General features: G+C 36.4%; 1 protein-coding gene across 1 annotated transcript; it reads right to left on the bottom strand.

Annotated features, from left to right (window-relative positions):
- Positions 1–35: 35 nt before the first annotated feature.
- LOC139731651 (extracellular serine proteinase-like) lies at positions 36–16,589 on the bottom strand. Its single transcript, XM_071642541.1, has 11 exons — positions 16,482–16,589; positions 14,622–14,738; positions 12,467–12,703; positions 10,889–11,030; positions 8,045–8,229; positions 7,129–7,300; positions 6,718–6,930; positions 5,504–5,685; positions 4,499–4,676; positions 2,086–2,267; positions 36–188 (listed from the first exon to the last, which is right to left on the bottom strand). Exons 1-11 carry the CDS (start codon positions 16,587–16,589, stop codon positions 36–38), a joined length of 1,869 nt encoding a protein of 622 aa, XP_071498642.1.
- Positions 16,590–25,985: the final 9,396 nt, after the last annotated feature.

Here is a 25,985-nt window from a genome sequence, read left to right on the forward strand (position 1 = left end):
AACACGAGGGAAAAAAACAACAAGAAAGCATTCATCTACTGCTTGATATAGGAAGCTTCAAATCCGCCACGGGTGACCGAACTGTCGCTCGTAAACTCGACGAGCATTCCGTTATTGGTGGATATGATAGGATCCGGGACTTCTGAGCCACACACTTTTTGGAGGAGGTTACCGTTGCCGTCCTTGATCTGGAAGAGTTGCATGAAGAAAAATTGCCGGTAAGTGTGCATTTACAACAATGACAACCCTTCCCTCCCAATTATGACAATTTCACACGTGATAAACGTATGACTGAAATCTTTTTTTTTTTTCGAACACATGTCATGTAAGCAGAGTGAACAATATGTTACCGTGCATCACAAAACCAACAATAAGTCGTACGCCCTGATTTCATGCTGGGACCTAGACTAGTTGAACAGGTTTACCTAGTCTGAAAGACTAATTCTTCTTCTTCTTCTTCTTCTTCTTCTTCTTCTTCTTCTTCTTCTGCTTCTTCTCCTTCTGCTTCTTCTTCTCAAGTTTGGGATCATGAACCAAATAGAAAATTTTGTTTTAAGTATTTTTTTCTAGAAAACTTTTTTTTTTGCAGAATAGTGTGATTTAGGCAGGTATTACAGGCCCCTTTTCATCTACACATCACTCTTCACTTTCAACTCTAATAAATTTGAAAAGATCATGCTAATGCTTTGAAAATTGACAATAGCCATGGAAAGAAATGTTTTAATATATCAACCTCAGTTTCAGCTTATAATTTGATAACTACTTCATTGTTGTTTCTAAGGAGATTTACATCCTGATTTCTTGTCACCTTCATTGCACAAAGCACGGTTCTATAAGGTTACGCGCTTGAATATAGACCGTTCCCTTCAGAGGCTCTTTTCTCATTTTTTTTAATGCACTCTTTTTTACTAGCGTGAGTCTTTCCAATGTTTAGTTAGGTTTCTGAGAGTCTGCATGTCGTGAATTGAGTTATACAACATTTTCAAGCTTTAGGTCTGCTCTTTTAGAATCTCCACCTCACTAAAATCCATGTCTTGCAACTTTTTGTTGGTGTTGTGATGAAAGGTCATATATCAGAATATCACACACACACACACACACACACACACACACACACATACACATACTTGCAGATAAACATATGAACAAAGAAGGAACAAGAAAGTTGAAGGAAATGTTATTTACCCTGCCTTTAAAAAAAAGGTGTTAGGTCTCTTTCAATAAAACTAAAACATATACAATACCTTAATTTGTCCCTATATTTTTTGTATCGTTCTCCCACTGTGATATCATGAGTTGTTGTAATTTTCTTATCCAGCTGTTGAGGCACCAGAATTGTAAAGATTAATAACTCTTGACAGAGCTGTCCCATTTTCCTAAAACTTCACTAATGTGCTCTACTATACAATATCTTTGCCTTCATTCAATTGATGTGTGAATATTTGAAATCATTACTCTTAACCGGACATAGTAATACCTAGTCTGGATCAGGACGAGCAAAAGTTTATGTCAACAGCGGAAATTTGACTTAACTTTTTTCTTTTGAATAAAAGTTAGAGAACTGTAGATTCTGTAGAGTTGATACGGTACTTTTGGCAAAACAATTCTCAAGCAGTTAATACGATTATGCAGAATGACTATGCTAAGGATTCCATCACCCCACTCAAGATCTCCATCAGTCTTATATGATAAGAGAAAAAATAAACAAATGAAACTATTTCTCCATAAAATATAATGAAAATATTATTAACGGCATGCATAATCTTAAATTGACAATCTGTCAAAGTATATTCATCTCAGGATCTGATTCTGGGGCATTGAAAAAATAGAAAATTTCTCGAAGGATTTTAGCATAATCAATATGGCATGATTAAAAGCAATAATATCATCAATTTATTATTTGCATTTTCATTTTGAACTGTTTCATGAACGTTAGTCAAACTTTATAATTTCATGTCTGCAATGATTTCTATTATGGTTTGATAACAATTTTCCCTGCTATGCATGTAAGATTCATTTTTCTATTCCAAGACTTTTCACTGGTCCGGAAGTTCTTCCGAAAGAAAGGAGGAATGTGGACAGTACCTCGACAGCATCGTAGGCACACGAGGTGTGAACCTCCAGGTCAAAGGAGCCAAAGCTGAGTGTGACAGTCTCGCCAGCTCCAGCCTCAATTTCGAAAGAGCACATCTCGTTGTTGCCATAGTTATTTGGAAAGTTTGGCGAGGTAAACTGTCCAGTCTCCTTGGTGAAAACATGACCGCATTCTGCAACCGGAAAATCAGAAAAGTGATAAACGCACCATGTTTACAATGAGTCCTTTCGGTTATTTTGTTTGTTTTTAAGCGATGATGTAATACAAATGTTCGGCATCAAATATAGAATATGACACACCATTCATATCTAAGTCTTACCGTAAGCCTCGCCATTATTGCTCATTTTTAAATAAAAATATTGCCTATGCATCACCTCACTAGTAGGTCAAAATGTTAATGTAAGATATGTTATCTGGATTATCAGGATTGGTGGCGTATTCAACTATTACTCGGGTCCATTTTAACCGATTATGAAATCTAATCAACAGTAAGTTTACTTTTACGAAAAGACTTTGGCTTATGATTGGTTCACAGTTAGGACAGTTATCATTGATTTCCATGAGTTGTAATGAAAAAATAGTACATTTTGATAAAACTGGCCTTCATATTGTCCCTATCTTCCTTTGACTTGTTGATAACAATCGCATTGGTTTGTAAGCGTCAAAAAGAAATGTCAAAATGTTCATGACATCATAACGCAAGAACTGACATAAAATGAAACACGACGAAATCTCAACTCTTTAAGAACACATTGATCTGGCAGACTTTTTGACGAAAGCTTCACAGATGTGAAGCAAACTCAAAATGAAAGGAGGGAGAAGGGTACCTTTTTAAACAGTTTAAGTTAGGTTGAATCTGTAGACTGCATGTCACAGTAACGGTGTTTGTTTGTTTGTTTGTTTGTTTGTTTGTTTGTTTTTTATGGAGGGCAATATTGTTGTTCTAATTGTAGTAGTTGTAATACCGGAAGCAGTAGCAGTAGAATAGTAGCGATGAATATGTAATACCGAATAAAGAAACATGAACATACGCATATATATATATATATATATATATATATATATATATATAACATATATAATGCTATTTAAAGGCATAAGGGGAAATACAGAATAAATGATAATTTATGGAAAGTTTTGATGAAAGGCATAATAAATTTCGGAAAATGCAAAAACAGCCTGTCCTTTTTGATAAATATGCCATGACATAGGATTAATGCAGCATTGACTTGACAATAAGCTTATAATGCATTTTACACCACTATGTTCGTATGTTAAAGACATAGCACTCTTTTTTTCAAGTACATATACATCCAATATACACCCATTCTTGTTTGTTTTGTTTTGTTCGTTTTGTTTCGTTTTGTTTTGTTTTGCATAGCTGCCAATTTCCCCTAAATTGGATTGATGGTACAGTCCCAATTCTACACATACCATGCCATCTGTCTTCTACTGCGGAGTAGTCCTGAGATTACAGATAAGGCATTGAAAAACATTGTCAAAACCTTAAGGGGGTCGAAAATTTCCCCCTTTGGAAATAATTCCCCTTGAGATACCTCGTTTGCATACCTATATTCGCACTATGAACGCTTATACAGGGCGTATAAAAACGTTGCACTTTTGAAAATTTTCTAAATTATATTTCAAAATATTTCGAATATTTTTTTTTCATATTTATGGATACCCAATAGTCTCATTTTTCAAGTGAAATCAACAAAACAAATTTTTGTTCACGCTTGGCTGAACACTTACGCTCTTTGTCCAATCACAAATGATTGGTTGATTGATTGATTGATTGATTGATTGATTGATTGATTGATTGATTGATTGATTGATTGATTGATTGGATTTATTGTATTGATTGAATGATCTGAGGATGCATTAATTTTGTACTTTTCTTCTTGACTGAGTGACTGGCATGTGGGTTCGATATGTCTGTGCATGATTTGTGATACCTGTACTTAAAAGATCTTAAAGTTCTTAATCAACCTTCCATAACACAATGGAATCATTTAAAACGTTACAGAAAATCGTCAGAAAATTCCTAAATTATCATAACATAATCAAAACTATGAGCAAAAGAGCAATTTGTTTGAATGAGAACACTTATTTGGACTGCTGGCTGAATTTTCCATCTTCTTTCAATTTGGCGCAAGTAATTTTCACACTCTGGACAAAGGGCGTCAGTGTTCAGGCAAGCGTGAACAAAATTTTGTTTTGTGTATTGCACTTGATGGATGAGACTATTCGGCATCCATAAATATTTTTTAAAAAAAATCTTCCAAATATTTTGAAATGTGATTTAGAAAATTTTGTCCAAAGTGCAACTTTTTTATACGCCCTGTATATAAATATATGTATATCATTTACTTATTCATTCATTCATTTATTTGTTTATCTCACCTCCAGTCTCAGGAGGTTCTGTGATGACGTAGGATGCGGAGAAGCCGGATGAGGTCACGGAAACGTCGCTCTCGAATCGTATGAGCATCGACTGGCTGGCCCCGGCCACAACCCCGGGGCTATCCGTGCCGCACCACTGACCGAGGAGAGGGTAAGCTGATGAAGCTCCGTCGTAGATCTTTATATTGAGTACAATTTAACCGATAGCAATAATATCAGTAATTTTACCTATCACCAACATCATCACTGTGAAAATAGTTATCATTCTTTTAAAGTAACGGTTTCATCCGTATCAAAGTAAGAGAAGCTAGTGAGTTCGTCTTTTCTGACAGCTTTATAACAACATGCAAATCTTTTGTTCGAAGTATAAGTATTAACCACAGGAGGATAAATGTATGCAACTGTGCCGAGTACACAGAATACGTTAAGGTGAACGTTTGGTACAGTATTTGAATTATAAGGGCTAACAACCCTCAAATATCACAGAAATGTTATAGCTTTACAATAGTCTTGTCATTCTGGTGGCCAATATCATGTTCTCTGCTATTCGGGAAGTAATGCAAAAGGGAAGGCCCATCTTTAAGCTGCCGAAAAGGAAATGAAATATTCAAAGTATGATTTCATGTGATGGTTTTTATTATATTTCTTGTAATGTAACGAGTGCAGCATTGTCGAAAAAAAAATCTGTGTTTGGTGAAAACAATACTTCAGAAAATCTATGAAAATGGCGTTTACCACTTTTTGCAATAAATTTCTTCATAAAAACGAATATAAAAATTTACACACACACACATATATATATATATATATATATATATATGATATATATGATAAATATATATATGATATATATATATATATATATGATATATATATATATATGATATATATATATATATATGATATATATATATATATATATATATGATATATATATATATATATATATATATGATATATACTAAGAGAAAGAGAGAGTCGAATATGTATGTATTTGAGACATACGGAAACTGAATCAAATGAACAGGTTGAAGAGCTCTCGAGGCTGAAATCGTCGAAGGTGACTGTAATGGCCTCTCCGTCACCGGCAACGAAAAGGTAATCGCACGTCAGATCGTTGTCGTAGTTGCTTGGATAATTTGGGCTGGTAAAAGTGCCCGATGACTCGTTAAAATAACCTCCGCAACCTACGGAACAAAAGAACACGATCAAAACCACAACAGAGAAGATTGCATGTCAGGCCAAGTTAGTTAGTTAGTTAGTTAGTTAATTAGTTTGTTTGTTTGTTTGTTTGTTTGTTTGTTTGTTTGTTTGTTTGTTTGTTTGTTTGTTTTCGTGTTGTTATTATGCCAGCATGCAGAGAACCTGCTCTAATCAGTGTCAGCGCTACAGGCAAGATACTGTACAGAAATGTGTGTTTCAATATCATTCAAAGAAGAAGCGGGTAAGGAAACTCAAACAGGATGAATTAAAAGAAAATGATGAAATGAGTCGATAAATCAGGGATGAAGCCACGAGGAATGGGATGAAATGATTGCTCGGCATACCAATTTGACAGCCTACACTCTGATGGGAAAAAAATAACAAACCTTCCGAAAAAAAAAACTTTAACTCACTTTTAACGATAGGAAACAGCAATTAACAAGTGTAGATTTCTGATTCATGAATATGAACACGACAATAAATACTTATACACTATATCATTTGATCTACAGGCACACTTACATAACAAGGAACAAAATATGGGAGGTAGTAGACTAAACCCACGGTACCAGGTTAATATGATCTTACAAGAAAATGACATGAGTATGATTTTGAGTGGTAGTAGAAATAGTGCAATCCCATCAAATTAGCAAGAAAAATAAAGACAAAAAAAAAAATAAGCTGGACGCCTCTTTTAAAAGCAACCAACTAATATCATAAGAACATTGTTTTAATGTTCAATTTGAGTCTGCCAGATAAAGATTTTCATTCTCAGTTACGCGTTGATGGAATATCTCCCACCTTGAATGTTAGTGAAATTTGTCATGTGCGGCAACCCCCCCCCCCCCCCCATACACAAACAAAGACGGTTCCAAACTAATATACAGATAATAGAAGTGTGATAGACAAACCTACGCAAAACAAAACAACAACAACAACAACAACGTATATGCCCAACTAAAAGAAACAAACAAGTGTACACTATTTAGCACAGATTTTTTTTTTTTTGTTTCAACCATTCTTACTGGGATTGCTTGGGATCACGGGAGCATAGGGATCAGTGATAAACCCTCCCCCGGCGTTCCCCTCGCCGATGTACAGGAGGAGATCAGGAGAGCCGGCTTGCAAGTCACCGATTTCAGCGTTGCCATTCGCCTTTAACTGCAGCTTCTCTCTCACCTCCTGTGGGGTCAACTCGGGTTCAGAGGCAAGTAGAACTGCAGCAGCACCTGTGGAGAAAATTGATCAGTTTTTCATTGGATGAATACATAAATGAGCAGGTACCGTGATAAAATGGAATTTTAAAAATGGCATATTTTTGGCTGCTTATCAAAGTTACATGGGACATAATCGCTCTTTCACCGCTTTTGTGTAAGGTGCCAAATAGAGTATTGCTATGTTTATGCTAGGAGGTGACGAGCACTCACCTGCCACGTGGGGGCAAGCCATGGAGGTTCCACTGATGGTGTTGGTGGCGGTGTCGCCTCCGATCCAGGCGGAAGTGATGGAAACTCCGGGGGCGAAGATATCGACGCAAGTTCCGTAGTTTGAAAAATAGGCGCGCACGTCCGCATCGTCAGTGGCGCCAACACTGATGGCCTACAGCAAAAGGATACACTCTGTATCATTGCGTCATCTTACATAAATAACACCTGTTTGTAAGTACTCTTAAGCGTTCATTGGAAAATTATAGTAAGTCGAAAGGTTACGTAATAAATCGACATTTTTTCAGTATCTTAATCACTATCGTTTTCTAAGTGCATTTAAAGTTCTCAAAGCTTTGGCAAAAGCTTCCGGGGTGCATTGTACAAGAAAGCGTGTCCAAGGCGGAATCATCATTTAAATTATAGCGAAAAGTGTAATGGTATTGAATAGCATAATGATACCAGAGAATGTATTATTGTTGCCACTGTCACAAGTATATATACCATAGTATCTATCACTTTTCTACATCATTCGTATTTATATCATCATACCCCGTATCATACTGTCATAAGTGTGTTGATATAACCTTTACTTTTAATGTTGTTGTCAGTGATATCATATTTAACAATGCAATCGTCATACGCAATATCTTAATGAAACATATTTTTTTATTGTAGGTATATGCAGCTGTTATCTTTTGCTATAAAGTCATGGCCCGATAACATGAAGGCATAAAAAAATAGATAGACATAGAATTAGAGTCTGAAGGCAAATGGAATAACGTTGGAGTTAATTAAGCAAGCCGTAATGTGACCTTTTGGTACTGTCATTACACTGTTACCATTGTTATCATTGTTATCAGTGACATCATTATTATTGCCATTATTGCCAATGTAACTTCTGCTATCAAAAAGTCACCGATGCAGCTCTAGCCGGAGAGTATCCACAGGCATCGCTGTCGTCGTTGCCGGCTGCGACCACGACGCTGATTCCCGCGTCGACCATGTAGTCGATGGCATCGTCCGTAGTCTGGCTCGCCCCACCACCGAGGGAGAGAGAGGCTACCGATGTTCTTACATGGTTGTTTGCAACCCACTCACAGCCTGTGTGTGTGTGTGTGTGTGTGTGTGTGTGTGTGTGCGCGTGTGTGTGTGTTATGTTTGTGTATGTGGGAGCGAAAGAAATCATGAAAATGTTAGTCATAACGTTTGATTTATCTGTGATGACAGGAATGATAGTAGAAAATAGATAAAGTAATGGTTCGTAATGATACTGTACTGGTAAGAGTCCTACTGTTACTACTACTAGTACTTACTACGAATTGAATTGTCACTATAATGATCAACAAACATAATTGTAACAATAATGAAAAAATAATAATTTATACTCTAAGGATCATTGTTATTATTTTCATTATAACAAAGATAAAACATAGATAACAGATTTGAGTTTTGTGAGTAGTATCTGGAAAGAGGAGTGTTGACATAATTATGATGGGTTTATGATATGGGCTAATAGCTTTAATTTGTGGGTACTCAATTGTGGTCTGTGACGATCAAGTTTAGGTGTATCTGCTGGAATGAATCACTTCTTATAAGTGCCTCAGATTTTAGAATAGCACTATAAGCTCTTTAGTTGCGACGTGGACATAAAGGTTACCCTGCATCACAAAACCAACAAAAAGTCGTCTGTCATGAATATGCATTTATACAAAGGAGGTGTGGCCTGTTTGGCCCAGGAGAAAAGAAGATGGCTCAATTTCGAGTGACGCTGGAACCATGCCGTCCGAGGAATCCAGAGGGAGGAATAAAGTTGCTATAACTTTAAGTTTTCGTGTGATGGTGAATTATTCCGTGTCACGAATTTCCCTCATTCCGTAATACGTCAGACATGGAATTTTAGTTGAGGGCAGATTCTTAAAGAGCAGACTCTAAGCTTTAAAATGGTGTGTAACCCAATTCAAATTGACTCTCCTAACCTATCTTAATACTAGAAAGAAAGCACACACTCTGGAAAAGTGTGAACTGAGAAAAGAGGCTCTGAAGTACAAGGTCTATTCAAGCGCTTAATCTTTACCAAGCCTTGCTAGCTGTGCAGTGAACAATGGTGAAAGTGACAAAACACAGGATGTAAACTACCGAAGCAACATCAATGAAGGGATTATCAGATTAACCTGCAATTTGGCATGCCCAATTAACATATTCTGCCCATGATTAACGCCAACTTTCAAAGCAGTAGAATTATTCTTTCAAAAGTTATTAGAATTGAGAGTGAAGAGTGTGTAAAAGACCTCAAGAAAGGAAAAGGGGACTCTTATCTAAGACATACCTGATCATTCTATTCTCCTCAAAAATTGGTTGTAGAGAAACTGCTGAAAACACACTTTTTCATTAATGTTATGATCCCAAACTAAAGGATAATGTAGAAGAAGGATAGCTCTTTCACAAAATATGAAAAACTCAAGATTGACTCGGTTGACCCATTTCACCTTTTTTGAGACCTCATGTAAAATCAAGGGGTGCGACTTTTTGTTCGTTTTGTGATGCACGGTCACAAAGGGTACAAGGAAACATCCTACTCATGATAATGATAATAATGAAAGTTATAACAATATCTTTTGAGCGCCTTTTCCACGTGGCTACAAAGGGCTATGAGATGTCATCCATGGTCACCGTAGGAGAAAAGATAAATACACATTGCCAGGCAGTGACAGTACAAGGCCAGTGAATATTATGTGACCATAATTATATCACGAAACCAACAAAAAGTCGCCAGACACGGATTCTTAGGTACGAGCAGATTCTGAAAGAGCCAACTTTAAGCTTTAAAATGATTAATAATTCAACTCAAATGGACTCTCCTACCTGATCCTAACAATCAATATTGGCAAGAAAGCACATTCTCTGGAAAAGTGAACTGAGAAAAGAGGCTCTGGAGTATACAAACAAGGTCTATTGAAGTTTAATCTTTACCAAGCCGTGCTAGCTGTGCGATGAATGGAACAAAAAACAGGATGTTAACCTTCGGAGCAACAACAAAGACTGAGTGAAGGAATCCTCAGATTAAGCTGAAATTGAGCATGATTTATCAACACATTCTGGAAATGATTAATGCCAACTTTCAAAGTGGAAACAGTATTCTCTCTAAAGTCATTAGAGTTGAAAGTGAAGGGTATGGACAGGGTTTCTAAGAAATGAACAGAGGATTGTATGAGACACATCTAGTTACACTATTCTACCAAAAAGTGTTCTAAAAAAACTCACAAAAACACAATTTTCTGTTCGTGTTATGATCCCAAACTTTACGATTACGTAGAAGAAGACTTTTTATGAAAAAAAATGAATATGAAAAATTAAGATATGATGAGGATGATATTTCTGTGATATCAATGTGACGAACAAAATACATGGCGAGGAAACATGTAATTTATGCTGAGTCGAGGGGAAGGTGCATTCCAATGTCTTTTGTTAAACATTTCACTACTTTAGCAATGATTGACAGATGAGGTCATCTGAGGAATATTGGTTTGGAAGGATTTTTTTTTTTGTGGGCGTTCCAGAGTAATCTGAAGAAAAATAGAAGGAAAAGAAATCGTTAAAAATATATGGAATGTTTCTAGACATTCGTTTCACCGCAAAAGTGATGTTGAGGTTATCATAAATCAACACAAATCAACATGCATATGGATTTCAGGGACCCTTTAATGACTCAAAACAAATGATAATTATTTTGGACATATGATAAAGTCAACTGTCGACTAACCCGCGACTATATCTGCAGTTGAGCCAAAGCCCAAGCAGCCCAGAACGCGGACTCCGAAGATTCTGGTGCCAGCGGCAACACCGTACTCTGTTCCGCCGACAGTTCCGGAACAGTGGGTTCCATGTCCGTTGCAATCGACACCCTACACAAAGATTCAATTGATTTCTTTTATGGATTCTATACTATCCGCTGTGAGCATTCTTTAGTGAGATTTAGAAGAAGAAAAAAAAACTGTTACTAGAGAAAAAAAAAATATGACAACAACTTGCAGGTTTCCTGCAACGTCTTCCGTTAATGATTAGGGTCCAGTACATGAAATATGCAAGCTATGTTCATTATAGGAGAATGTGCGTAACAATGTCTGTTGTTAATCATTATACAGGGTGGCCCCAAAAGAACGGAACACCTAATATCTTTAATTTCAGTTACATTGTTGCAAATATGTCATTATTTTGCATGCTACTAAAAAGAACATTTTATTTTCAATGGAATGACACCAAGTTCTTTAATTTTGGTTAATGAGTTATGGTTTTAAGACCAGTTTTTGTCAACCCTTGCAATTTTAAAAATATGTTTGCGTTTGCACTCTCAGAGATACCGAAACCAGCGGGAATTTGGATTGCCATAGATCAATATCATTCACAATGTGTGGAATGTTGTCCGTTACCATAGTGAACACCGTGGTGAGTGAGACGACCTGTTGGGCTCACTGAGATGCTGAGTTTAGCCGGAAAATAGCGAAGTTTATTCAAAGGCATGACTGGCATTGACGTGAGTTCATGAGTGGTTTAGGAATAAAGGCCCGTGACCTTTCTATTACTACGCAAAATAATGACATATTTGCAACAATAATTATAGCTGAAATTCAAGATCTTAGGTGATAAGTTCTTTCTGGGCCGCCCTGTATCAAAAGTAGTTTACAAGTGATGGACAGATGAGACTATATTACCAAAATCTTTTTGTTTGTAAGGTTTTTGTTGACGCGTCCAAATGGTTGTCTGAAGAAAAATAGTTTATTATTAATATTTATTGTAAATTATCAAGTGCCTCGAACTTAAGTATTCGTTTTTCCTCATAAGCGATCACATAGGGGGGAATCATGAATCTACACATGTCAGTATGATTTTGCCTTGCATTACAAATACAGTAGCTGATAAATGCTGTAGCCTCTAATATACATTTCCGATAGACACTGTCAGGGTATCGTCGCGACTAGTCTTCAATAAGATCTTCTTCCTTGTCTACCGTGTTTGCCGCTGCTTATCAAGGCCTACTTTACGGATACCAGTAATTTCTATAATGAACCATCATGAAATCCTCACTTATATAGGCTCTATATATATTTATAATTTCCGAATAATACCGAGGACTCGGATTTCTCTTTCATACTTGGACCAAAGACTTTGGAGTGACCTCCTCATAATTATATACAAGACAACTACCTTTAATCCTACGTCTTTAACTTACAAATTTACTCTTTGCAAAACAAAAAAAAAGAAAAAAAAGAATGCATGATAACAATAATCGGTATTGTATTTTTTTCGTGCAATTTTTTGTCTTATGACACGTCCTACTTACGTCCCCACCAAGCGCGTCATATCCGATAAACCCTCGTTCACCGAAGTCAACGTGATCAGCGTTGATTCCGGTGTCGATTACGTACACGTCGACGCCAGACCCATCACCCATGGGATAGAACACGTCGTCGAGAGGGAGCGAGACTTGGTCGACACGGTCGAGACCCCACGACGCGACCGTAGAGGCTCGCACGATGCCATCCTCTTCGATGTACTCCACGAGGCCGGAGCTTCGCAGCTGCTCAAATATATTTTAACATGCCTTCAAGTTTGAATTTATAACATTCAGAACATGTGACTATTGAATTTACAAATATTTATTAGAACGTGGAAAATAAAAGCTTGATGTTCACATACACACACGCAAACGCACGTAAACTGTGTGAATATAGTCATCCAGTAACTATATTTCACAACGTTCACGCTACGTCGTTACTACGGTATTTTCAATAACTTAAAATTGCCTACAATTATGTTATGTAGGTCTGCATATATACCCGTAGATAACGAACAATAAACCAAATAACCTCTCTTATCAAGGAAGAAAATACATAAATTCGCTATATCTCAAAGTATACATTGTTGACTACCTTTCAGAACTGTGCATGAGAGATATACACACATAGCCAGAGAGAGACTGTGGGAGAGGGAGAGGAGAGCGCTGTATTGCGGGGTCTATTCTTTTTTTTTAATCAGACGAGTGATTATGTATGAGAAGATGCCTCCAAAAACAAAATTAAACTAAACAAACAGGAAAACTAAGAAACTGTTCGTATACACCATAACTGACGATTTGATCCAGGTCACAAGTTGTTAAAACTGCAATTTGTGTGTTCATAATAAGGCAAAAAAAAAATCGTTGTATTGGCGTAACCCGCCCGACCCTACAAAAAAAAAAAAAAAAAACCCGACCCTGAACTTTTCAACAACAACCCAAAAAAAAAAGGGGGAAATACATCGTTTTTACCGAGAGAGGGCGCGATATGGGTTTGCGAATTATCAAAAACAACAACAACAACAGCTGGTGTCAGGAAATGGCCGCGCAGTACAGCGTGTCGGCGACCGGCAAGTCCGGTTCGAAGATTTTATCTAATATTATTCGGAAAATCGATTTGTCAGTGGCGCTGGGTGAAATTAGCCCAGGAATTTGTTTGTTCGTATTCTGACCGGTATGTCGTGACGGCTTTTAAACCGGTGATATAACAAACTTTGGATGCAACAGACCCTCTCTATCGAATGGGGTTTTGTTAAATATGAGTTTTACACGTAAAATACAGGTAAAAAAAAAAAAAAAAAAAAAAAAAAAAAAATCCGCCCGCCCGACCCTATTTGAAAATCTCATGTTACGCCAATACAACATTGTTTTGGTTTTTTTTTTTTTTGGCCAAAGTCTCTCTCTTTTTTTTTTCGTTTCTTTTTTTTTTCCGTCTCGTAAGTATGGATAGACGATATCATACGTTCTTTTGCATTTTAAAACATTAAAGTTTATATGTAAATTTATTATGGAAATGAAAAGAATGATGATGCCCTCAAGACATGACGATATCCATTATCACTTAGTCTGGTTTCCAGATCATTTGCCAACGACGAATATGTTCGTATACACCATCACCGACGATTTGATCCAGGTCACAACTTATTAAAACATCTGCAATTGTGTGTTCATAGTAAATCTCTTTTTCTTTTCTTTTTTACATCTCGTAAGTATATGGATAAACGATATCATACGTTCTTCTACATTTCAAAACAGCCTCATGTTTATATATAAGTTTATTATGGAAATAAAATAAGAATGATGGTGCTCAAGATATGACGATATCCATTATCCGCAACGAAGTCAGAAGGCAGAAGGCAGAAGGCAAAAGCCACCTAAACCTACTCCGGTTTTCGACGTTGAGGGCGTCATCATCCTTTATAGCAAAATAAGAGGAGCATATTGATGGTCTGGAAGCCAAACTGATTATCACTTGGCTTGTTTGAAGAAAAAAAAAGAAGAAGAAAGAGATTCAAAAAGAGGGTTGTACATTAATGCCGCTGATACTGATATTCAGAGCTATTAATGTCCTCATTACTACGTTATTGCGTATAATTGTTTTTGTACACGAGGGCATTGTGCAAATTATATTTTTGCCATTCATTCATCGTATTCTACTTACATATGTAACCACGTCGTTGGTGAGCTCCGCTGCGAAGCCGTTAAACACTGTTCCGTACTTGTGTATTATTTTCACGTCACCGAGGGAAGCTATGGCAGACTCAAGGTGTTTCCCGGCCTGCGAGATGTAATGTATAGGAACTGACATTAAAGACTAATGGGATGGTAATACTGTAATGATGGTCGAACTGTCATGACCTAGTCGCATATTAATGACACTGTAATATGGTGTCATTAGGTGTATCACGAAATATGCATAAAGAAATATCACCAACATTTTGACTATTTTCTTCAGAACTTTCTTGTACAATGGTTATCCTCTGTTGGAAAAGATTTGATTAGAAATTACTTTCCATGTTGACTATGTATTCAAGATATGTATCATTAATCTTTGCATAAAAAGATGGCGCTTTGTTACATTTTCTTACGTTTAATTGATACAGAAATACAGGCATAAAAAGTGAACTTCACTTTTTTAAGCATAAAAAGATATCCCCATCAACCGTTTTATCAGCGCTATTCATCGTCTTCGGGGGATAAAAAACTACCCATGGCAAACTTACATTTTGTACTCTTTAAATTCATTGTGTTTTTATTATTATTATTATTATTCAATACAGCGACAGATACAATGCTGCAATGTTGTACCATGCAAGTAGAATTTGCTCTGACACATCAATAACTTTTTCAAGTGAGCACACAGCAAGTGGATTCGATATCCGAGATAGGGGAATGTTTCATAGTTCGACCGCAAAACCGGTTTAAGTGGTAAAGTCCATCATAAATTATAAAAAATTAAAAAATCCCAGTGATACCTCACCGGTCTTATAACAAGGAATTATGATTATTGTAAATATGTCATATTTGTTTTCCTTTTATCTTTTAGCACGTTAAGCTATAAAAAAAATGGAGCCAAAATATTTTGCGATCTGTTTTGATACGCTGCATCCAATTCCATAATGATATGATGTGCTATTTTTCCCTCAACAAGGGGAAACAAATGAAAATATCTATAGGGCACAATTGCGTTAGAGACACTTTTAACATGATTGTGGTTGGCTAGTTTCATATATATATATACGAACTTTTCGGCTTTAGTGTAATCACAGCTTCATTTCAGTACTGTTTAAAAGAATCTTGGTATTTTTTCAAGCTACACGATAACCTTTAGAATAGCTCCTTTTCCCCAATTAGAACCTAAGTATACACAAATTATAAAACGTTGTAAATCTATCTTAAACATGAATGGCTGAATGCCTGCATTGAGGAGAAAAGAATCCTAATGAACTCGGAAGAGATTTCTGGCCTTCATGAAGACATTTAAAAACCAGTAATATCACGTATAAGCAAGTCATTCAATTTGATTCAATTTAGTTCTTTTCAGTTTAAAAAAAGAATAGTACAACAAAATGTTACAAGCTGACATATGAGCACAGTCATTTGAAATGCAGAATACATATAAAAAAAAATCAAAATTGATATAACATATAATGGTAATTTGGTCAATGATGTCAATATTTTTGACACAGTCTCTTTGTCCCTTCAACCTTTCAAAATAGATATAGAGTTCTAAAAATACCATTTATAAACATTTTAAAACCATCAGCATATTTCACTTATAAACCGATCACTCAGTTTGATACAATTTAGTTCTTTTCAGTTTAAGAAAGTAGTAAAACAAAACATTATAATCTGATATATGAACGCAGTCAAAGAAGACTATTCTTTCTTTAAAAAGGATCGAAAAGTATCATTAGAAAGGTTTCTATCCGATGATAGACTTATTTTAAAACGTTTTGAAAATGCGCTTAACCAATTTTACCATCAAAGTTTTCAAATTATGCCGCTACTGTCAACTCACCTTGAGTTTGACCAAGTACTGTCCTGGAATGCGCTCCCTGTGGGTGTGTAGAGGAGCGAGTTCGGCCGTGGCCAACGCGGCCAAAAGGAGTATGAGGAATCCTTTCATATCTGTAAGGACAATATTATGGAAGGACTTATGAACTTTTAGAAAGGAAATGAATTAAAATGCAATTACACACTGATTGTTTAGCATTATATTAAATGTAATTAAATGCACACAGAGTATCTCCCCCCCCCCCATCTCTCTCTCTCTCTCTCCTAATAGGAAAGATACTGGTTGCCTGATATGAATGAGGGGAGATTATTTCAATGGCTCAGTAAAACAATCGGTAGAACCTTATTAAGGTCATAACTTGTATTGTTTCCAACAATTTGTCAATTGAAATAAAACAAAAATGTTGGTTTAACTACTGTGTCTTGCCCGCCAAGTAAAGAAGAGATAAATGAAAGTATGGCAAATAAGTGCATCATAATTGAAACGTTAATGATAAACATTGATGAAATCAGTAGTTCAGCAGAATCAGTAACTTTTGGAAAGTATAGTTCATAATTCAGAAATAAATTTTTATTCAAAGAAACCGATTTTTTTTTATACACTTTGCCAGGTCATCACATACAAATTACTGCCAACAGAAGAAAAGAGGAGAGTCAAAAGTTGAGCATATTTTAAATCTCTTCGTTATAAGAGCAATATGTATATTCATGTAATATCCGAGGCACGAAAATCAAGTAATTTTATAGCCCTTGCCGCAATTTTCCCCAATTTTCCATGTTGTCACCTTATCATTGCTCCTTTCACTGTTCGTCCAAACTTGATCGTGATCACACTGTCTTTCCATCTCACGATCCCCCACTTCAACCTTTAAATAATCTATTTATTTTGAATTCTTCTTTCCTCTCTCGCTCTACATTTTCAGGACAAAAAAAAATCCCATAAAAATAAATCAGTAAACGGGTGGTATATATAGTAAACGTCTTAGATGAAGTAATGTTGTTGTTGTTTTATAGAAAGAAGGAAAGAAGAGAGATGAAATAAAGATTCAGCTTTAAACTCTATGTGAGACACCTTTTATATACAAAGTTTATTTGATGATTTTTTTTTTGAAACACCCGATATATCCAAAACATAATGATTCCAATAAAAAATGTGTCCGCCCTTTGAAAGGATCGCTTAGTTTTGGATAACTAAGACATATCTACAAAATTACATATCTAATCATATATATATACATATATATATATATAATTAGATATGTAATTTTGTAGATATGTAGATAATTATGTATATATATATATATATATATATAAATGTATATAATTTTCTTCAAATAAACCTCATAGAATTGAGTGCTCTTTAACAGTTAATCAAGAGGTTTCTTAGTTCTCATAAGTTGTATTCATTTCTATGCTCGTATCATATTTTATCAGATGTTTCTCGTTAATCTCACAAAAAAGTTGAAAACCTGAAGTCCCATCGCAACCAAAATTTTACCACTCCCTTAACAAAGATTTCCTATCAAAAGAAAAAAAAATCGCTGCCACAATGATTGTTGTCTGATCAAGACACCACGCAAAAAGTTTAGAGTACCTTTCTTCTTACTCAACTCAACTTCTTAAACAACTCAATAGTTGCGCCTTAAACATTCAACAAATACTTTTATAGTTATACTTAAGCACGGGTTTGAATACCCGCCTTGGAGTGCAAGGGGAAAAGGTGTAGTTGTTGTTGTTGTTGTTTTTTCAGGTAAGAAGGCTGAAAATTATGTACCTATTTCATTTACAGAGACACATTTGCGAGATCAGATTATATTGCACTCGTTTAGTCTTGTATTGTAATAATCTTTTTGTCAATATTCTCAATCAAAACCCATACCGGCAACAAAAATCCGCCAGAGATAAGTTTTATACAGGCTTAAATCTATCCCTCTTTATCTTTTAAAGGAAGTGCGTAGGTTTCTCGTAGCCGTAATATACGCTCTGACTTTGAAGACAAGGTCTTAAAACGTGGATCAAGTCAGAGTAAAATAAGCCTAATTTCGTGAGTAATTTCAAAATAAACCGACAAGCAAATTCTATTAACAACTGATGATGTGCGAGTAAACTTGAACTCAGAAGATGTCAATTTCGATTATTTCCAGAATAAAACAGTCAGCTCTCGCAATACTGAATAATAAATTCGTCGCCGGCTTACCTTTACCGTTTCCTTTCACCTGCCTGACTGCCGTGGTAGCTGCTCAAGAATATGAAAAACTCATTGAAAATGGACATCTTATATCATACATTTCAGAACGGTCGGTCAGTTCACTTTAATCTTTACGAGAAAACAAATTCCATGTGGCTTGATTCTCACAGTGAAATAAATTGCTTCTTGGCTCTTATCATCTCGCCCAAATGTTGCCATTCCATATTAATGCAAACGAGGAGACGTATTGTTTACAGAAAAAAAAATGATAAGATTATCACCTTGCTAAGGCCGTGTATATAGGTGGGAATGTAGGCCAAAAGACTTGCGCAGTTCGGTGTCCCTCGAATTCTCAAGGAGAAATAAAAAACCTGTCTCACTTTCGAGCCTGCAAATTGCGTGTTGTAAATCTAATCACCATGCATATGAAAAATATGCTTTTGATACACAAGTGCTTTGCCAGCCATTCCACGGTGCACGACAAACCGTCAAAGCACTGGCATTCTGCCAAACTGAGTGTGTGTGTGTGTGGGGGGGGGGGGGGTGGGGCCACAAACTTTTTTCCAGTTTGAATTTTAACTTCACAAACTCTAAATGTAATGTACCACTTGGATTCAATCAGACAACTGGTGGTATATCAGAGGTTTCATGAAATGAGACGTTTAAAACAAACAAAAAAGAGACATAAATTAAACTGCACATTACATTTTCACAAAAATATGACATTTTAAGAATAGCCATAAGCCCAAACTAGACAGGGTAACGATGTTATTTCAGAAACACTTCTTCTGTACGTACACACACACACACACACACACACACACACACACACACACACATACACACACACAAATGTTATGATGAATAGATATGGTTGAGCAACATTGTCCTCTTTCAACCTAAAGCAGCATTGCTAGGCCATTTCAAGGCTATCTACAAATGCCACTAATGATTTATCACCCTACACTGACATGTGAGGCTGTGCAAGGAGGAATTATGTGTCGCTGTGTGTTGTTTCAAGAGAGAATATTTTATTCATTTTTTTTTTCTAAATTAAACGTAGTGAAGGTCAAACCATGTGAGAATTTTGCAACTTCTGTGCTGGATGTTTCATTTTAAGATTTTTGTACGGAATATTTAGAATAAGGCAAGCATTTGCTAGCTAAGTATTTTTTTTTCTTTTTGTGCTGGTCGCACTCATTGATCCTTGTTATGTATATTTTAAAGTTCTTTAGGAAGACGCGGTCAGTCTATCGAGAGATTTAGAACAAAAACAAGTGACGAATTTAGAGCAGCAGATCATCGAGTTAAAGCAACACAGGATACGGATACTCAATTAACAACCAAGACCAATATTCATGGAGATCATGCATCCGTAATTTTGGCCTGCACAAGAAAAGAGAAAAGAAGACCGCGGACATAAAGGCAGATATCATCAAGCTGGACGTGACCTTTGGACTTCATCAATAAGAGCGGACTGAGAAAACGCCTGGCCTTATCACACTTTCTCCTTCAGCCAATGAGGCTTCAGCGTTTACGCCACGTCAGCTTCCCATTATCGTCAAGTATAATCGCGCGGGTAGTCCCGCAGGATGAAGAAAGATATCGAAAATATGCAAGTAGTTTGAAGGAAAGGAAGTGGTCATTGTGTTAGACCACACCTTAAAACAGAAAAAAAAATACGGTCATCTGGTTGCCTTTTTATTGCCCATATGATGAATCAAAAATTCCTAATATGCCATGGTGAAAACCAGGGGGTGTTTCATCAACGCTTGTCAGCGCCGACAGTTGTCGGCGCTGACCAATTTCAGCAAATTCCTTGGTTTTGATTGGCTGAGATGCTCTGGTCACTGACTGTTACTATGGTGATTCAAGTTGTCAGCGCCGACAAACGTTGATGAAACACCCCCAGATGTGCATGCAGATGTGTGCCATGTTATTCAGAGACACAAATGTAGTCATGCTTTGTTTTTGTTTTTCTTTCTGTTTTTTTTTCAAATCTTCGTAACTTCGTTGTTTGGTATTTGGACATTAATTGAAAAAAGAAGCTTGTATTCATAAATATTTAATGAGAACACAAATTGTATGAAATATTGGAATATTTGGAGTATTTAAATGAAAAATCTTGGAATCGTTAAAGACACATTGTATATGTAATATAGTATGTTATGTAATACATGATTATAATAGTAATACCACTAATAACAATAATACAAATTAATCCAGCATCTAATGAATAAATGGTCTAGGCGGAAGCATGCACAAGATTCAAATTACAAAGTGAAACAGTCAAGGACATGAATGAAATAATAATGATAATCAGTTATTATAGTATATTGAATGAACATTTGGGGATCCTTAAAAATATGCAGATTCTGCAAAAAAGGGGTATTCAATAATCGTTATATTCACTTGTCTCATGTCATTTTGAATGCTCTTATGTTGCTCTTGGTATTACTTAAAAGAAACTTGAGGTTTTTAAGGAAATAATCGTGCATGATACAGATAATTTACGAATTTACAAAGGTATAGTATATACAGATAATATGCTTACTTTGATGATCATTCTACTCTATTGTTCGATTTCCTTGATCTCATAATACCAAGAATTCAATGGGATTTACAATCAATCATTGTTGATAGCATCAATCATGAGGCTCATATTTCTCTACATTCCTTATAGATACCTGAACAATTCCATGTCATTTGTTATTTTGTCAATTTAGTTTGCTGTTTTGTATTTGTTATTCTGATTAATTTTCAGTTTGTCTTCATAACCAAGAAATTAGAGAAATAGAAGAAAGGATACTCCAAGCAGTAGCCCTATGTAATGATCAACTTACTTGAAACCTTCAGAGAAATACCATCCCACTTCAGCAGTGAAATCATTATGTTATGCTTATGTCAGAAATGGTTATCAATGCTAAAGCTTTCCTGAATCCTGAAAGGCTTGAAGTGACATGATGATGCATATGCAAACTTACGAGAAGCTCATCTCATGGCGTATAAGGACAAACAAGATAAATAGAATGAAAATGAACTTACATGTGTTTTTCGAACTTGAATGGGTAACGTCTTCCCGTGATTTATACTCCCCGTGTTGTAGGGAAAAAAAAAAAACTTTTGACAGTGTGTGCGCTGTCTAGTTTGCAACAAGATGTGTGCTGTACTTTACAGTTCTGGTTTTCAAATTTCCTTTTTGACAACGCAAAGCGGGTGTGGTTTTGTCTCGTTTTCAATCTACAAAGCAAGTATACATAACATGTACATGTATTAGTGGCGGATCCAGGGGGAGCGTACCGGGCACCCCCACCCCCTTTATTTTTTGCCAAAACAAAAGAAATAATAAAAACAAAATGGTGGGGGGGGGGGGCGTGCGCTCCCCCCCCCCCTTAATTTGGTAAAGGCGCCCCTGTTGCGCACAATTTGTGATGGCAAAAAACAATTGTTGCGACATAAACTGTCGCCCCGTCAAAAATTGTCACCCCCGGCTCGGGTTGACCATACGTTTAATTTGTGACGCAGTTGGCGGCACAAATTGACGCCCCGTCTCAAATTATCGTCTGGGGACAATTTGTGATGCTTGTGCAGTTCCCAATTTTTGACCATGATGGCGACAATTTGTGATGGCAAAATGAAACGTAGCTGCACAAATTGTCGCCGGCCATGCACTGTGAATTGTGTAGTTGGGGTGGTTGCTCCGTTTTATGCTTTGGTGGGGTGGGTATGACTGGTAAGTTATGTGTGTGTGTGTGTGTGTGTGTGTGTGAGGAGGGGGGGGGGGGCTGCATGGTATGTGCTGTGTATGATTATTGTAGTAGGTGCGTATTACTGTAGTATGTGACATGTGTATGCGTTTGCGCATAGCTGTGTGTGTGCGTGCGTGTGTGTGTGTATGTGTTTGGAGTACGTGTATAATGATACAATACACCGTATGTGGAAACTGCGCATGTGAGGTGGTTGGTATAGTGGTAGTGGTTTGTTTGTCTGTGTGTATACGTGTGCCTGTATGCGTACGTGTGTCTGTTTGTGTGAGGAGCAGGCACTACTGTGGCAATGAAAATGCCTTCAACGTGTATGAGCACGTGTTTAGAGTTCACAGCGGCGTTGATTTCAAAATAGTATGGGTGTGTCAATTTCAGCAGTGAGGCGGGCTAGGAGAGAGAGACCGAGAGAAAAGGCATACGAGGAAGGTACCCTCCCTAAATGTTATTTGTCTGTATTCATTTTTTTTTTTTCACTGCAGTCATACTCTTCCATCAGTCGTAACTTCAAACTTCAACTTCCATATCACTATTCTTTGTCCCAGAATAAGTTTGGCATGCTTTATGCATGAACGAATAATTTCGACACGCCGTAAATAATTTCTCAATCGTTAGTTGATTTTAGCACAAACGAACTGCCATATGGGGGGGCCTATAAACCACCTATAAAACACTTTTTTGTGTGTTTTTCCTTGATATTTATTTATTTTATTCAAATCATTCATAAATCAACCCATTCTGGGTGTAACATGAACAAAAACGGTAAAAATGCAATTCAAAAGGCAAACAAATTCATTTGTCAATGTATACAACAAAATCTCACTTCAACATACATGTAGATAACTCGATTAATGAATAAACCCTACTAAAAATTTCTTCACGAGAAAGTTTTGACATGTACCAAACCTATATCCCTTGAATATATTGGATCATGTAACTCCTTCTCACTTACAAGGGAATATACATAAAAACAAAAACAAAAACAAAAACAAAAACAGAAGCAAACAAACAAATAGATTATACAAATCTAGAATGAAATTGTTCATAAAAAACCCAACCAACTCTTCCCCTCCCAACCGAAACAAATCTACATCTAAATCCTACCAATATCTGCCATACCATTTAGAACTATCCTTCTTCGAATCAAATCCCCATCCCACCAACCCCCGATTAACCAAAACCTAAATCATCCCACACCCACATTCACCCCCCCCCCCACACCACCCCCCACACACACACACACACACACACACACACACACACACACACACACACACACACACACACCCGAACTGATACCACCTTCCTTCCTGATGAAACGACTTCCCAATGTTGATACGTAAGACATAATGGACCGTATGCATAAAAGCAGCATCCGCCCGCACGCAAGCACCACTCCGAATTCAAATACAAATCCGTCAAACAAACTCATCAAACTCAAAGCTGCTGATAAATAATCAATATAAATTTAATGCCAGCAACAGCTTATCCCTCCCCACGCGCAGCCAAAACACATAATAAACACAATTCTTCCATAATATACAATAACACACATACACACACGCACACACGCACACACACACACGCACGAACGGACACTCAATCATCATATGCGCGCAAACATACACACTTCCTTGAAACCTCACCGTGACTTTTTACATGGTTTGTTTGCACGGATGTAGCCATGTAAAGTTATGATTTGGTATTTCAATGACTATGTCAAGAATGATATTACCTCCCAAAATATGCTTCGAGGGCGGGCGATAATTTTTGCCCTCAGACCTCATCATAAATTGTCGCCAGTTTCAGTCGCAACAGCGCCCATCTTTACGGAATTCCTGGATCCGCCCCTGTATAAATGATATATATATATATATATATATATATATATATATATATATATATATATATATATATATATATATATATATATATATATATATATATATATATATATACATACAAAGATGTATATACATATAGGCCTATATATGAAGAGCTTGCTTCCAAAAGGCGCTAAATCCATCATTTTCAATGGATTTAGCACCTTTTGGAAGCAAGCTCTTCATACATGTATGTATAATGATATACATATCAAAACTCTCTCTCTCTCTCTCTCTCTCTCTCGCAAATATAAACAACATAACACATAATTCCACATTGCGAAAACCCTCTCACTGAAATAATGTCTTTGATTCCACTCAAAGTGAACGCTTAATGAGACATATTTCTGGTAATAAAAGTTAATTAATTCAAATGTTATTTTAGTAAAATCTGTGTAATGTGAAGAGGGAGAAATTTAAGCGCATAGCCTTCGATCGAAAAAAAAACAACACATGATCGGTAATTAGACATATTTTTGGCGATAAAATTTACTTTCTTCAAACATCATTTTAGTAAAATCTGTGTAATATTAAGAAGGAGAAATTTAAGCGCATAGTCTTTGATAAAAAAATGAAATCCATATGAGTCAATATTTCATCACGGTTAATAAACATGAAAGGGGCTGGGATTCAAAATTTCAGTTAGATTACTGTGCAAGTGTGCGTGTCTGTGTGTGTGTGTGTGTGTTCGCGCATGTACACATGTATTTGTGTTGTCATTGTTTATTGTTGTATCGGCATTGTTGTTGTTGGTGGTGATGGTGGATACGAACAGTGGTTGACTGCACAAATTGTGTGCGTGTTTGTGAGTGAGATTGAAAAGCCTATGTTTTTATTAAAGGGATATCATACATCTGTTTTTCTAGTTCAAACATGGAAAAACGTAGCTTTGAAATCTGCAATTAGTCTCGTACGACCACGCTCTTAAATCACAAAAACAGGCAGAGAGATAAATAATATAGAAAAAAACACACCATAAGGAACTGTTAATGTATTCACTCTCCGTTTATTGCACTAAAATGGCAGTCAAAAGATCAGTGTTAGATTTAACACCACGGGTGTTAAAAACTAACACAAACCAATGTCAATACAGGACCACACCGACAGGTATAGAAAGTATGATGTGATGGGGGTGAAAAGTGTTCACCTGGCATTTCGTCGTGGTGTATTTGACACTGCAGCTGGGAATAATGTGACACTGCGTTGGTGTCTACGTGAAAAATCAAGTACTTTATCGTTTTTAATCTTTTGTCTTGTTGAAGTTCAAAATCAACAAGAAGAACAGAATTGATTACCTAATTTGAAAAGTTTTATATTTTTAAGTGATACCAGTGTGTGTTAATTTAACACCGCAAATGCGCATCGGAAATTTAGCACAAGCTCGGTGTTCCGTATTGAACACCCGACTTTTTGCAATGAAACATCACTAAATGTAAAATTTCGGCATCTCTCCTAGAGACAGTAGTATTTCAGGTTTACTTCAATTTCAGTTAAAGTATTTCAGTTGTTACCAGGTAAGCATGAAAAATTTAATTTTCTGCCACATGTGATAACTTTCCTGATGAAAGCCCACCCAAAAATAATTCATCTACGTCGCTTGTTGTCTAGAATATCGGCTAATGCTCGCCAATGCGTTGAAAACAGAAATGCGAGCGAAAAAAAAATGCGAGCTA

Source organism: Diadema antillarum, unplaced genomic scaffold (genome assembly GCF_040938485.1).
Source record: "Diadema antillarum isolate AM-2024a unplaced genomic scaffold, OU_Dant_1.0 seq00000382_RagTag, whole genome shotgun sequence".
NCBI classification, from domain to species: domain Eukaryota; kingdom Metazoa; phylum Echinodermata; class Echinoidea; order Diadematoida; family Diadematidae; genus Diadema; species Diadema antillarum.

Coding starts and splice junctions, on each gene's coding strand:
- LOC139731651 (XM_071642541.1), bottom strand. CDS start 16,589: ATGAAAGGATTCCTCATACTCCTTTTGGCCGCGTTGGCCACGGCCGAA. Junction 14,739..16,481: donor AGTACTTGGTCAAACTCAAG/GTGAGTTGACAG, acceptor TACATCTCGCAG/GCCGGGAAACACCTTGAGTC. Junction 189..2,085: donor GTGCCTACGATGCTGTCGAG/GTACTGTCCACA, acceptor CAACTCTTCCAG/ATCAAGGACGGCAACGGTAA.